The 15,000-nt window shown below is 40.2% G+C and overlaps 1 protein-coding gene across 1 annotated transcript in view; it reads right to left on the reverse strand.

The window, feature by feature from the left end:
• lin54 (lin-54 DREAM MuvB core complex component) overlaps positions 1-13,718 on the reverse strand; it is an 18,100-nt gene extending 4,382 nt beyond the window's left edge. The window contains exons 1-8 of the mRNA XM_053340039.1: positions 13,613-13,718; positions 8,496-9,274; positions 5,879-5,990; positions 5,664-5,794; positions 2,869-3,024; positions 2,387-2,588; positions 1,485-1,558; positions 490-687 (exon numbers count right to left, since the gene is read on the reverse strand). Of these exons, the coding sequence (XP_053196014.1) occupies positions 490-687; positions 1,485-1,558; positions 2,387-2,588; positions 2,869-3,024; positions 5,664-5,794; positions 5,879-5,990; positions 8,496-9,245 (1,623 nt within the window). The 5' untranslated portion in view covers positions 9,246-9,274; positions 13,613-13,718. The remainder of the gene's footprint in view (positions 1-489; positions 688-1,484; positions 1,559-2,386; positions 2,589-2,868; positions 3,025-5,663; positions 5,795-5,878; positions 5,991-8,495; positions 9,275-13,612) is intronic.
• Between the last annotated feature and the right edge of the window lie 1,282 nt (positions 13,719-15,000).

A 15,000-nucleotide genomic window follows, 5' to 3' on the forward strand; every position in this document is an offset into this window, starting at 1 on the left:
GAAGGAAGGTAGGAGGGAGGGGAGGAAAAAGAGAGGAGGAAGGGTGGAAGGGTGGAAGGAAGGAAGGAAGGAAGGAAGGAAGGGATAGAAAAAAGGAGGGAAGGAGGAAGGAAGGAAGAAAGGGGGATGGAGGAAGGTAAGAAGGAAGGGAGGAAAGGAGGAAAGAGAGAGGGAAGGGAGGAAAGAGAGAAGGAGAGAGGGAGGAAGGAAGGAAGGGAGGAAGGGAGAAAGGAGGAAGGAAGGTAGGAGGGAGAAAGGAGAAGAGGAATGGAGGAAGAAGGAAGGAACATTTTTGGCATAATCCTCTAATATATTCTGTCTAAATGGATTAAAAACAGAAATTTGATGCTGAGTCCACAAATAAAAGGATGTGTGGAAGTTATTCATACGTTTATTTTCACATTTTAACCCTTTAAATATAAACTAAACCACATGGACACTATTAAAGGGCCTACATATTGACCCTCATATAAACTAACCACCACTAACCTGTGTGACATACTGAGCTGGAACCACGGCGTAGCCAACGTTCCCTCCTCCGGGAGCCGGAGCCAGGACGGTTCCTGGAGGCAGGTTGGTGAAGTTGGGCTGGATCTGCGGTAGCGGCGTGGCGGGCATGATGAGGCGCTGCTGGGTCTGATTGGTGGTGACGACTTGTGTTGCTGATGTTAAAGGTTTAGGAACCACCTGGAGGAGATAAAAGTCCATTAATAAATGTTTATCAGGATTGTGTACAGCGGTGCAGAGGTGTCAAAGGAAAGGAAGGAAGGACGGAGGAAAGAAGGAAGGAAGGTAGGGGGGAGGAAAGAAAGAGAGAAGGAGGGAGGGAGGAAGGGAAGAAAGAAGGAAGGAAGGAAGAAGAAAGGGGCATGGAGAAAGAAAAGAAGGAAGGGAGGAGAGAAGGAGGGAGGGAGGAAGACCAGATGGAAGGAAGGAAAGGAAGGAAAGGAAGGAAGGAAGGAAGGACGGAGGAAGGAAAGAAGGAAGGGAAGAGAGAAGGAAATAAGAAGGGAAGGGAGGAAAGACAGGCAAAAGGCAGGAGGGAAGAAAGGTAGGAAGGACAGATGGAAGGAAGGGAGGAAGGAAAGAAGGAAGGAAAGAAGGAAGGAAGGAAGGACAGAAGGAAGAAAGTTTTAGTTTTAAAGCAAATCTATTTTATGCTGCACTCTCATATTTTATGCTCTTTTTTTAAAGTCTAGCTTTTTCTTTTTCTTTCTGTACTTTGTTTACTTTTTTATTATAATTGGGGTTTCTTTCCTTTATTCTTTTTAATTGTATGTTTTAATGTTTCCAATTCTTACTGTTTAATCATCCTCTGATATTTTTGGTTTTTATATAAAGCACATTGAGTTGCCAACTGTGTATGGAATGGAAAAAAAGGGACTTAAAACATTTCTTTTAATTGTTTTTTTACATTTTGTTTGTCTTGTGTGCTTCCTAAACTAATGTATTATTATTATTGTTATTATATAAATAAAAGTTACCTGTTTAATGGTCTGTGCCGGGACGATTGGGACAGACATCCTCACTGCTCCGGTACTCACCACCATCGGTTTAGCTGGAAGATTAAAAACATCGTAAGTATTCAGACCGTTCACACGTATCCCTGAATAATTAGTCTCTTAAATACAGGGTTCCCACACATTTTCAAAACTTTTCCATGATAACTATTTAATAATATTTTACCCTATTTCCATGACTTCATTAAAAGTAGTTTAACAAAGGTAGGCCCACTTATAACAGGTTTTGCAATTACATCCCAAATTAGAAGATATTAAAAAGCTTAATATAGGCAAAAGTGGGAGGGAGGGTCTAAATTCATGCAGCTTATAGTCTTATATCCGTTATCTTTGATCAGATCGGGTCATCCCTAATTCACCTAACTCCAAACCATTTCAAGGCCGAGAAAACAGTTTTTCTTTATTTAGTATTTGAGGTACTATAGTAATGGAAAAGGTCGTCGAGCCGAGTAGTGCTAGAACTGTATAGTGGAAAAGCTCCTGTGGCAGCCGTTAAATGTAAATGTCGTTTTCTCTTGGATGTAGTGCTAATTAAGGAAGCAATTTGGAACAAGTTTGAGTCATAAAATAAAAGTTATAATTTCTTAAAGTGTGGAAGCGAAATTTTGTAAGACGTGCGTAAAACACACCACCACCTGAACACCACGGCTTTTAACAAGAAAAGCCGACACAGCTCCATTAGTAGTTTTTGTTTATTCTGGGTCACATTAGGAGAAGTCATCAAAAGTCAGGCTGAAAATTAAAAGTATTTAAGGTGTTTTTACAGCTCTGAAATATAAAAATGGGTCTAATCTGACCCTGAACAGTATGTAAGGGTGAAGCACAGCAGTAAGAAGGTTTGTTACTCTGTGAATGACTGAGGTCACCTGTCTGTAAGGAGCTGGTGCTGGGGCCGCTGGGTTGTCCCGTGCTGCTGGCCGTGGTCGCTGTGACCAGGCGGACGTAGTGGAAGCGGCTTCCTGGGACCTGAATCTGCTGCACGTTAGGCTGCGTGGCCAGAGGGATGATGGTCTTAAACTGGGAGCCGCCCACTCCTCCCACAGCTACAGACTGCACCGGTTTGATACCCTGAAGAGAGAGAGAGAGAGAGAGAGAGAGAGAGAGAGAGAGAGAGAGAGAGAGAGAGAGAGAGAGAGAGAGAGAGAGAGAGAGAGAGAGAGAGAGAGAGAGAGAGAGAGAGAGAGAGAGGAGAGAGAGAGAGAGAGACAGAGAGACAGAGAGAGAGAGAGAGAGAGAGAGAGAGAGAGCTTTAATTAGGGAAATATCTGATCTTAATAATTACAGTTATAATGGAAAGTAAAAGTTAGCTTAGTTAGTTAGTTGCTCCTCCTCTGTGCTTCGATCGTACCTGTCCGGCGCTCTGGCTCGTTGCCACTTTGACCGGAGATCCAGATGTGGACTGCTGGACTGTGAGGATCTGCTGGCCGAGTGCTACGTTAACGGGCAACGCTACGGACTTCTGAGGAGCGTTGGAGGTCGGAGACGCCACGGAAACAACGGTAACCTGGAGGAGACGAGGAGGAGAGAGAGAGAGAGAGGGACGATCAGTGTGATGAAGAGATCAGTACATAGTCAGTCAAGGAAGGACAGGAGGAAGGAAGGGAGGAAAGAAAGAAGGACGGAATGAGGAAGGAAAGGAGTAAGGAGGGAGGGAGGAAAAGAGGAAGGACGTAAGGAAGGAAGGAAGGGAGGAAAGAAGGAAGGAAGGAATGAGGAAGGAAAGGAGTAAGGAGGGAGGGAGGAAATGAGGAAGGACGTAAGGAAGGAAGGAAGGAAGGAAAGGAGGAAGGAAAGAAGGTAGAAAGGAAGGAAGGAAGGAAGGAAGGAAGGTAGGAAGAAAGAAGGAAGTGAGGAAAGAAGGAAGGGAGGAAGGAAAGGTGGAAGGAATGAGGAAGGGAAGGAAGTAAGGAGAGATGGACGGAAAGAAAAGAGGAAGGAAGGAAGGAAGGAAGGAAGGAAAGAAGGAAGGAACAGTCAAAAGAGATGGGGTCCATTTGACCCGGGAGGACGACAGGAGGGTTAAAAAGAACATTTAACTTCTGTTATGTAACTGCTTTTTATGTCAGAAGAGCCTAAAGATAGTTTTAATAGTTTAGATTTAAGTACGAGACATCGCTCATGATGGACATTTTAACTTCTGAATTACAAATATAACTCATTACATCACTGCAGAGTTGGTTTGTCAGCTTACATGTAATATTTTTTAAGTTTATTAGTAACACCTGCTGCTTTTCCTGCTATTAAAAGTCCAAATAGATACATTTCTCCCTTGCATAGGTCACTTTCCAAATAAGATTTAATAGTAGTGTGTTTTTATCCATCTATCTTTGTTTTATCCGTTTCATTTATAATATCCCCCTCAGAACAAACATTTTTCAGTTTTTATTGATTATATATTATATTATATCATATCATATTATATTGTTACTATTAGTTTGCTATCACAGTCATTATATTTTCTTTAACAGCGTGAAAGTTTAACATTTTTTAGGTGGGTTTCTGCCTCTTCTTGCACTCTATATTATTTATTCTTTGTCATTTTTTTGCATATTTTTATTTAAATTGTGCAAAAAAAAAAAAAAGCTAAAACTCACCAAAAGGAGAAATTTGTTTTCAATCAAAGCATGAAAATAAAGCTCAGTAATGTTAAAGCTGGAGTGCAGGATATTTGTCTCCCCCTTGTGGAAGTGTGAGGAATTACAAAAACACTACAGGTTAACTTAATCCCCCCCAATCTCCCACCTCCTCCGCCCCCAAGAGGCAGAGGGGTAAAAAAAAAAAAGAAAAGAAAAAAAAAGATGATGTAATTCTCTATTTCTAAGCTATTTTCTGCTTTAGAAATATTTGTACTTGCAGCACTTCCTGTCCACCAGCACACCAACGTCACCGCCGACATCAGATGTAAAAACTCAGCGGAGCGTTAAAAACACAAAGACGCTGCTTATCTGGCTGTAACAGTAACTTAGTCAGCATTGTTTGAACTCGTTTGGTGAGCTCTTAAATATCACAGACGTTCATTTATATGTTTAAAAGTTCAGCACTGCAGCTTATTGCTTGTGTATTGTATTTATTATTTATTGTTCTTTATTCCTCTTATCAGGTAGAGTAACTAGCTTCAGCTTGAGGGGAAATTCAAAACTGGCACAATAGTGATAAATTAAGTAATATACAATAAAGCAATAAATACACAATAAATTAGTGGGAGTGGGAGGTTACTGGGAGCTTTGGGGTTGAATAGTCTGATGGTTGATGGTATGAAAAAGGCCCCCAAGCACTTTGAGGCATGTGCTCTTTCTATTTTTACTATCAACTTTGCTTCTGCAAAACTGTAAAATCCCCCACTGTGGGACTAATAAAGGAATAAACTATCTTAATGTTACATATAAGTAGACATAATATGTTATATAATAAATACGCTAATATTGGTTTAAAGACTGTGTAAAGTGAATTCATTTTCTTCTAAACACATTAAATAGGTCATAAATGTATTTTTAAAAAAGGTGTAAAAAGCATTTCAACCATTTAGATTTGAATTGTGGAGCTAGGCTTCACAAACTGTGTTTCAAGATTTCTGTGTTCAGGATTTAGTGATTAGCATAAACCCGGCCCTGCTGCTGTAGAGGTATAAATACATTCAGCTACTACTACTACTACAGTCTACAGTTAGCCAGTTAGCTGAATTAGCCGCCGAGCTAGCAGCCGAGTTAGCCGCCGAGCTAGCAGCCAAGTTAGCCGCCGAGCTAGCAGCCAAGTTAGCCGCCGAGCTAGCCGCCAAGCTCGCAGCCGAGCTAGCAGCAAAAAGCTCTCAGACGTAGCGACCATGTTTCTGGTAGAGGTGGTGACTTTGATTGACAGGTGACACTTGGTAGGGGGCGGGGTTTCAGCTGACTCAGTGGCCACGCCCACAACATTTGGGAGCAGAGAAAGAGGCTGATTTTTACACAACTTTGAAGCCTAATTTCATATATTTGGCGATTTTTTTAATCATTAAAATTTGGCAGGGTGGTCAACAACACACTTTTCTGTGGTATGTCAAACTCAGAACACATATTTATTCTTACTTTACACAGACTTTAAACTTGTCAGAATTGAAGTTCAACTAACTAATAGAAAAGTATTGGAGTAATAATGAGTCTATTTTACCTTGCTGGGGGTCTTCAGGGGCGAGATGGCGATCTTTTTCCCGGGCAGACTCTGTATCGTAGTGTTATGAGGCTCTGAGAGTGTGATGGTCCTCGGAGGAATCACCGGAGAGTTCTGGGTCAGGACTCGACCTGCGAAGAGACGACACAGGATTTAAGAAAATGTAGTTTAATTAATTACAGTAATAAAAACAGCTGTGGGATAATTGAACGTACCTGCTATGACGGGACTCACGGACGTCTGAGGACTCAAACCTTTACTGTTAACCGTTTTGGTGATGATGAATTTGATCGGAGCAGCGGAGGATGTCGGCGTCTTCTTTGCGATCTGTGGAGACGTTCAGTTATTCGTTAATGTTTTAATTTTATTCACACATTTCTCCCTTCCTTCTTTCCTTTCCTCCATCAATTCCTTCCTTCCCTCCTTCCTCCCTCCCTTCCTTCTTTCCTCTCTCCCTCCCTACTACCTTCCTTCCTTCCTTCCTTCTTTCCTTTCCTCCCTCATTTCCTTCCTTCCCTCATTCCTTCCTTCCTTCCTTCCTTCCCTCCTTCCTCCTTTCCTCTCTCTTTCTCCCTCCCTCCTACCTTCCCTCCTTCCTTCTTCCCTCCTACCTTCCTTCTTTCCTTTCCTCCCTTCCTTCCTCCCTCCCTCCCTCCCATGTTCTTCCCTTGACTCGAGGACAACAGGAGGGTTAACTTGGTTTTAGTCCAACTTTTGATAAACTTTATCTCTTGTCTCATTTATTTTTCTTATTCATTTTACTTTAATTGTATTTAATCATTTTCTCTTGTGTCTTAGTCTCAATCTCATTTCTTCTTAGTCTCTGTTCTCGTCTCATTATCAGCTCGTCAATCAGCTGTGAAGCACTTTGAACGTCATTAATCTGAATGAAAGCTGCTACGTAGATAAAGTTTAATTGATTGATTGATTTATACGGTTTATCACTGAACTGTCCAGTATTTCCTGCATCATGAGATAGTAGAGGCAGATCTCTGTGCATCATAGTAAAATGTGAGAGAGGTCAAAGGTCAATAGTTGTACCAGTTTAGGGATGTCGCAACAAGCCTTTTAAGGAGTTGTTTTTACCATATTGATATCCTCAAAGGAGATCAGGAAGCCAACACTTAGGAGAAAGTTGTTAACAAATGACGCCAACAGTAGTATAAAGAGTCTGAAGGGTCGGGGGTCAGGGGTCGGGGCTGTTTTGCTGTTTGGTTGCCATCGTTTCGTTGGTGTGTTTTGCTGCGTCATCAATAAAAGATCCCAGTTGGCTGTTCGACGACTTCTGTTCTCAGTCTCTTACTTTAAAGATTACTGAAGTTAAGTAATCCAGTAGTTCTCTTAGTGCTGGGCGGTATGACCAAAAATGTATATCACAGTATTTTTCAAAATAAAAGCGGTTTCACGGTGTATGACGGTATTTTTTTCTCCATGCATAATCAGCTGTTCACAACATCTTCTACTGGTTGAGATTTTTTCCATAATCGAGCAGCTCTAGACTGTATGGTAAATAAATAAATAAATAAATAAATAAGGAGTGATTTCAGACACAGCCCATGTGTGAAAGCATTTTTAAAAGAACAAACACAGTGTTGGTGTAAACTAACAGTTGTTTCTTCGGACTCAGCAGGGAAGCAAACTCAGCAGATTAACATGTCTGTGCTGCTGAATCATGTGTTTACAACCATCAGCTGTTCTCTAATGTTCCTCCTTAAAGTCAGCTTAGAACATCAAAGCATCACTTTAATCTTTAGTGTTTCGATGTTTAACAGTTATATATTTATTGTTGCAAATAGTTAAAAGTTAATAAACTGATTGTAAACAACACGTGCGATCTATTGGTTTAAATTTGTAGTGGTAATAAATGATTAATTCGACACCTTCAATAATAAATGCCCCCCCCCCCTCTTTGCTGATAAGTGAAGTTTTACTGTTTCTGTGCTCTGGTGTCATTTTATACTATTAAGTTTATTATCAAACTGTGAAATATCATGACCACCATTATAAAGCTGTATCTAAGTGTTTGATAATTACATTTAAAGGATCGTCAATATTCATTACATATAAAACTATCGGCTGATGGATCAATATCAGAATTTTTCCTACTCTTTAACCTTCCAGTCGTCCTCTCGGGTCAAATTGACCCCGTCTGTCTTGACTGTTCCTTCTTTCCTTCTGTCCTTCCTCCTTCTCTCTTTCTTTCCTTCCTTCCTTCCTTCTTTCTTTCCTTCCTTCCTTCCTTCCTCCATCCTTCTTTGCTTCCTTCCTCCCCTCCTTCCTTCCTTCCTTCCTCCTTGCCCTCCTTCCTTCCTTCTTTCCTTCCTTCCTCCCTCCATCCTTCTTTGCTTCCTTCCTCCCCTCCTTCCTTGCTTCCTTCCTTCCTCCATGCCCTCCTTCCTTCCTCCCTCCCTCCTTCCTTCCTCCCTCCCTCCTTTCCTTCCCTCAGTCCTTTCTTCTTCCCTCCTTTCCTTCTTTCCCCCCTCCCTCCCTTCCTTCCTCCTCCCTTCCAGCCTTACTTCCTTCCTCCCTCATTGCCCTCCTTCCATACGTCCTTCCTTCCTCCCTCCTTTCCTTCCATTCGTCCTTCGTTCTGCCCTCCTTTCCTTCCTTCCTCCTTCCTTCCCTTCCTCCCTCCCTCCCTTCCTTCCTCCCTTCCTCCCCTTCTTTCCCCCTTCCTTTCCTTCCTTCCCTTCTTTCCCCCTTCCTTTCCTTCCTTCTTCCTTCCTCCTCAGCCCCAAAAATCGGGCCCCAATATAAATATAATGCTTAAATTGACTCATCATTGCAGCTCTAATCCATTAATCTACATATTTAAGAAGAATTAAATATTACCTGCACCGTCTTCAGCTGCTGAGCCTGTAACGTGGTCAGCTGATTCCCGGCACTCCCCACCACCGGCTTCAGCTCCGACCTCCCGCCGATGGTCACCACTTTAAACTGCGGCGTCGGCGATTTGGCGTCTCCTGAAGTCTGTGCGATGCCGGGCTTGTTTCCGGCGTGCGGCAGCTGCAGCACGATCGGCTGCCCCGACTTCCCGATCGCCGTCACCAAAAGTTTCTGTCCTTCCTGTTTGATGACTTGCGGGGCGGAGCCGGCAGATTTCGCCGCCTCGCTGGCTTGCGATGACGCCACCTTGTTGAGAATGATCTGATGGTTGGCGGCGGAGATGGTGAAGGGAGCCGTGAGCTTCTGTAAGCCGCTCGTAGTGATGCTCGTCCCCGTCACGCTGTCCGTGGTTTTGGTCGTGGTCGTTGACGTGGCCAAGGCCGGTTTGAGCGTGAGAAGAGGCGACGGCGCGCTCGAAATCGAGATGGGAAGCTGACCTCCTGCCGTGACGCTGTGTGTGGAGTCCGTAGAGGCGGTGAGAGCCTGAGTGTGATCTACTGGAGCCGCGTCCGAGCAGAGGGTCAAACTTTCCGAGGCCATCGGCGTGTCCGTTTCCATGGGGACTGACGTGTCGTCGGTGGGCTCCGACGGGACCGCGGCGCCGTCCGGTTGAGGCTGAGCGACATCTTCTATGGCCTCGGTGTCCATGATCTCATCAGGAAGGAGGCTGTTGAGCTCTGGTGACACCACGTCCATGCTGGCAGAGTCTCAGCTTTGATTTGATCCTGGAAAAGAAAAAAAAAAGGATTTAATTTAATGATACACTGATCAAAGATTAGCGAAAAAGTCCAAATACTGAAAACAGATATGCACTTTACTGTAGTATTTCCATGTGATGCTACTTTCTACATTTCAGAGGGAAATATAACCCTACTCCACTACATTTATTTGACAGCTTTAGTTACTTTTCAGATGAAGATTTGACACAATGGATAATATAACAAGCTTTTATAATACAACACATTGTTAAAGATGAAACCAAAAAGGAGTGTGTAGTCAGGCAAAAATCAAAGATGAGAGAAAAAGTTCAAAAACTGAAAACACAATTGTGTATCAGAACTTAGTTTGTTCTCTTTTCCTCTCCCATTAATCATCTCCCCAGCGCTCACATTTATCTGCTGACCTTTTGGAGGGGCCCGACCCCTAGGTTGGGAACCACTGGACTAAACTAGCTAACTGTATATAAAGTAGTATAAACTAGCTAACTGTATATAAAGTAATGTAAACTAGCTAACTGTATATAAAGTAGTGTAAACTAGCTAACTGTATATAAAGTAGTATAAACTAGCTAACTGTATATAAAGTAGTGTAAACTAGCTAACTGTATATAAAGTAATATAAACTAGCTAACTGTATATAAAGTAGTGCGCCTTTTACTTTTACTGTAATACTGCATACTACATCACTATAATACTTATGTACTAGGGTGATACATGTTGCTGAATATAATTAATAGACGTGAATAATGATGAGAATCTTTCAGACAATAATTCAGACTGCTTGCGAAGAGCTTTGCAGGATAAAAACAAGCCGTTAAATCTCACAAATTAAAATCAGAATCATGTTTATTCGCCAACTAGCGAGAACAAGGAATTAAATGCGGTCCAGATGTCGACAGAAAAGGCAATAAACATGATCCTGAAAAACTACAAATAAACACAAACTGTATGAAAGAGAGAAGGATGGTAATTTACTATGTGCCTGCATACTGACATGATTAAAACTGTGTGTGCAGTATAAAGACGACGTGCATGCATACTGACATAATAACAGCTACACAACTCTGTGTGTGTTCTGCATTTTAGCTTCATTTTATTTCCCATTTAACGATTTTTAATGGTATTTAAATGTTTTTGTATTTTGCCATGTGTTGCTTTTATATTGTCTTCATGCATTTTATGTTTTATGCAAAGCCTCGTTGTTGAAATGTGCTTTAAAAATACCTTTGTCTTGCAGAATATCAGAATATACAAGTATAGGACTGTGCATGATATTGACATGATTAAAACTATGTGTGTGTAATAAAGCAGAATATAAACACTCATAGATGTAGAGTAAATAAACTGTGTGTGTGTGTGTGTGTATTAACAGGGCATATAAGTACAGTTAGAAAATAAAACAATAAAATCTATCTGCATGTACACAGTGCAAGACAAACATGAATGAGATATTGAGGTGGAGTTTGCATGTTTACAATCTGTCACTGTCCTTGTTGAAGGTGGCTAGTTAGCATGTATTCATTCTTTGATAAGTTCATAGCAGCCTGAACATTAGTTTTTCCCTACAGTCGTTATATTTAATGAACAGAGGGGTGTGTGTGCTATAAAGCAGAATATAAATACACAAGTATAAATATAAATATGTAAATATCATTTTGAGTGTAAATAAACTGAGTGTCTATTAACAGGTTATATCTGTAGAATTAGCTATTAAAACAATAAAATCTACATGTATACAGTGCAGGACAGACAGATTTGCCTTGCAGAAAAGTAGAATATAAAAACAAGTATAAAGACTATGTGCATGCATACTGACATGATTAAAACTATTAATGTGCAATAAAGCAGAACATAAACATCAAATAAACATGCAAATATAAATCATATGAGTGTAAATAAACTATGTGTGTGTTAACAGGTTATATATATGTAGAGTTAGCATTACAACATTAAGCTCTATCTGCATGCACACAGTGTATGGACACAATATACACAATATGAGTACTAGTGAGATATTGAGGTGGAGTTTGCATGTTTCACTTTTACTATCATTATTGAAGATGGCTAGTTACCATGTATTCACAACACACACACACACACAGGGGTGCAGACAAGAGGCACAATTGATATCAACTAAGGAATCGTATAGAGCAGAATATATATATAAACAAGTATGAAGACTATGTGCATGATATTGACATGATTAAAACTATGTGTGTGCAATAAAGCAGAATATTAATACAATCTGATGCATATTGACATAATAATAACAGCTAGGAAAGTATGTGTGTGCAAATAAATATCTATATCAATCTTTATTATATGAGCAATAAAGCAAAATATAAATACAAGTATAAAGACTATGTGCATGATATTGACATGATTGAAACCATGTGTGTGCAATAAATCAGAATATAAACACCAATATAGACATGCAAATATAAATCATATGAGTGTAAGTAAGCTGTGTGTGTATTAACAGGTTATATATGTAGAGTTAGCAATTAAAACATTCAAATCTATCGGCATGTATACCGTGCATTTACACAATATGAGTCATAATGAGATACTAAGGTGGAGTTTACTCTTACTATCCTTATTGAAGATGGTAAGTTAGCATGCATTCACAGCCCTGCTTTGACGCCTTTTGGCTCTAAAAGTCGTGATATTTAATGAATAGAGGTGCACACACACACGCACACACACACACACAGGAGCCACGTTTTTTGTTGCCGTGAGTCTGACAGAGTCTGACAGCTGATGCCGGCTGAGCTAGGCCGCAGCTTCAACATTAATCCACCGAAACGCATATATGAACCCTTCCCACCCCATACTCAACTACTACTACTACAACTACTACACACTCATAGCTACCTGCTCTATCCACCACCGTCCTATAACACACACACACACACACATTTATATATAATAAAACAGCGACACATTGCAATTAAAAAATGCACTTAAAATAGTGTTAAAACATCACACACACCCCTCTATAAGAAGAGAAGAGGTCCTGGTTTAAAGGAGAGAGGAAAAGAAGTGTTACTATTTCAGGGTTAGGGTTGGATTTCGAAAGATCCGCCATTTTTACCTCGTCATCAGCTCTGTTAGCTCCTCTCGGCTAACACTGAGCTAAACAGAGAGAGGAGAGGAGACACTAAAGGGGGGAGTGGGTGTTTTAGCATTATTAACCTTTATGTAGGTTAAAACTGTGCACAACATATGAGCTGGAGATGATTATCTGTTACCTAACTAACTCTCTCAAAACATATAAGCATTTTTTTAAAGGCTTTAACTTACTACAGCTGCACCTTTTATATCTATTAAACGACATTTACAACCTAAATTGTGGTGCTATAGTTCAACTCAGCTTGTTATGAATGACATATCTTACTTTAAACCTAATGCAAGGGCTGCTAATGTTATTCTTAAGCCCCATGAATAAATAAAATCTACACGAATATGATGCAGTTTTTTAACGCTTTAACTTTTCTACAACTGCACCTTTTATATCTATTAAACGATATCTACAACCTAAATGTAGGTGCTATTGTTCATGTCACATAGTTATAAATGATATATCTTACTTTAAACATAAAGCAAGTGTTGCTAATGTTATTTTTAAGCCCCATAAAACAAACACACACACGTATACGATGCATTTTTTTAAGGCTTTAACTTCCAACTGCACCTTTTTATATTTATTTAACCACATTTAAAGCCTAAATTCTGGTGCTAATGCTCAACTCAGCTTGTTATAAATGAAATATCTTTACTTTAAACCTAAAGCAAGTGCTGCTAATGTTATTTTTAAGCCCCATAATAAGAAACAAAAACATGAATATGATGAGTTTTGCAAAATGTCACGTATAATATTGAGGTTTAGAGATGAGTATAGGCTGGTTTTGTGGGTTTATAGTTTATTAACAGCATATAAGAGGTATAAAATGTGTTGTTATTGCTGCAGCTGTGCACCAAAACAACTCAATATATATAAAACGTAGAGCTCAGTTAGCTTTGTTTACTTTTTAAAAGACGTTTAGCTTTATAAAAACATAACTGAGCCGCGTGTGGTTAATGTGACAGCTAGCTCACACCTTATAGAGTATTGTAATAGTATCCTCTTCATGTGTATCAACCTTTAATCATCATCATCCTCCTCATCTTCGGACAACTGTACTAGCAGACTTGCTGAGCTTGCTAACCCTGCTGAGCTAGCAGCTAGCACTACATTATAATCTCTCAACATTTACCCCAAAAAAACAACACAATCTTTAACGTTACCGGAGGATAACGTGTAGCGGAACACTTGGAATAGGTTCATGTAAATCGGGTGCTTACCCCCAGAGTTTTTGGGACGCCGAGCAAAGCTTCTTTTCCGAGACAAAACGAGGAGAAGGAGAAAAAAAAGGCGATTGTTCAAAATACCGCGCCGAGCGCCATTCCTGCACTGACATTTCACAGGCCGGCCACGCCCTCTGCGTGCTGCGTCACCGCTACGTCACGCTTAAAGGCGCAGTAGCACTTTGTAAACAAAACAAGAATAGCTCATTTCCTATCAGTAGATTATCTTCTTTTTTTTTCTTTTTTCTTTTTTAAATATACATATATATATATATATATATATATATACAGTACTGTGCAAAAGTCTTAGGTAACCAACATCATACAAATAGAAAATACAGGAACTATGTACACAAAATTTAACATTAATTACGTGTGAGATGAGAAAAGCACAGACAACTCCAGAGAAGAAGTTTAGGTTATTGAATGCATTAATAGTACATGAATGTTAATGGATATAGATGGATGGATAGAGAGAGAGAGAGGGAGGAGGAGAAAAGAGAAAGGAGCTCACTGCATCATGGGAGTCCCCCGGCAGTCTAAGCCTATAGCAGCATAAACTAGGAGCTGGTCCAGGACAAGCCTGGCCTGGCCCTATATAAGCTTTATCAAAAAGAAAAGTTTTAAGCCCCCCAGACCCAATCTGCAAGATGGTTCCACAGACTTTTAGAGATACAAGGAATCACAAGTAAGCCTGCATGCTGGGAGTGTTCTTGTAGGTACATAAGATACTAGAAGCTCTTTAAGATATGATGGAGCCTGACCATTAAGACCTTTGAAAGTGAGGAGAAGGATTTTAAATTCTATTCTGGATTGTACAGGAAGCCAATGCAGCGAAGCTAAAATGGGAGTAATATGATCTCTCTTTCTAGTTTTTGTCAGTGTGCATGCAGCTGCATTCTGGACCAGCTGGAGAGTCTTTAGAGACTTGTTAGGGCAGCCTGACGACCTTCCTTGGCACTAAGCATGTTAAACTCTTTTGAAGTTTTCTGAAGTAATCTTCTGGTATATTATATTAGGCTTCTTTCAGCACTTCCCAGAGTTCCTCTTTAGTTTTTATTAGTCTTTTATTTATTTCTCTGTCCAGGTGAGCCCACACTGCCTCTATAATATTCAGGTCTGGACTGGAGGCCAGTCCATGACTGTGTTTTATCAGCTGTCTCTCCAAATATGATTTCACAGCATTAGTAGTGTGCTTGGGATCGTTATCATGCTGAAAAATAAAACCATTCCCAATCAAGCACCTTCCAGAAGGAATGGCATGATGAATTAAAACCTGTGTAAACCAAGTGTATGAATAGGTCACACTAAATACTTGCCACTTTAGCCTATATAAGCTGTTTTTTACTGATTTATTTTATTTTCTTAATACTGAATACACATTA

Source organism: Scomber japonicus, chromosome 19 (genome assembly GCF_027409825.1).
Source record: "Scomber japonicus isolate fScoJap1 chromosome 19, fScoJap1.pri, whole genome shotgun sequence".
NCBI lineage: Eukaryota > Metazoa > Chordata > Actinopteri > Scombriformes > Scombridae > Scomber > Scomber japonicus.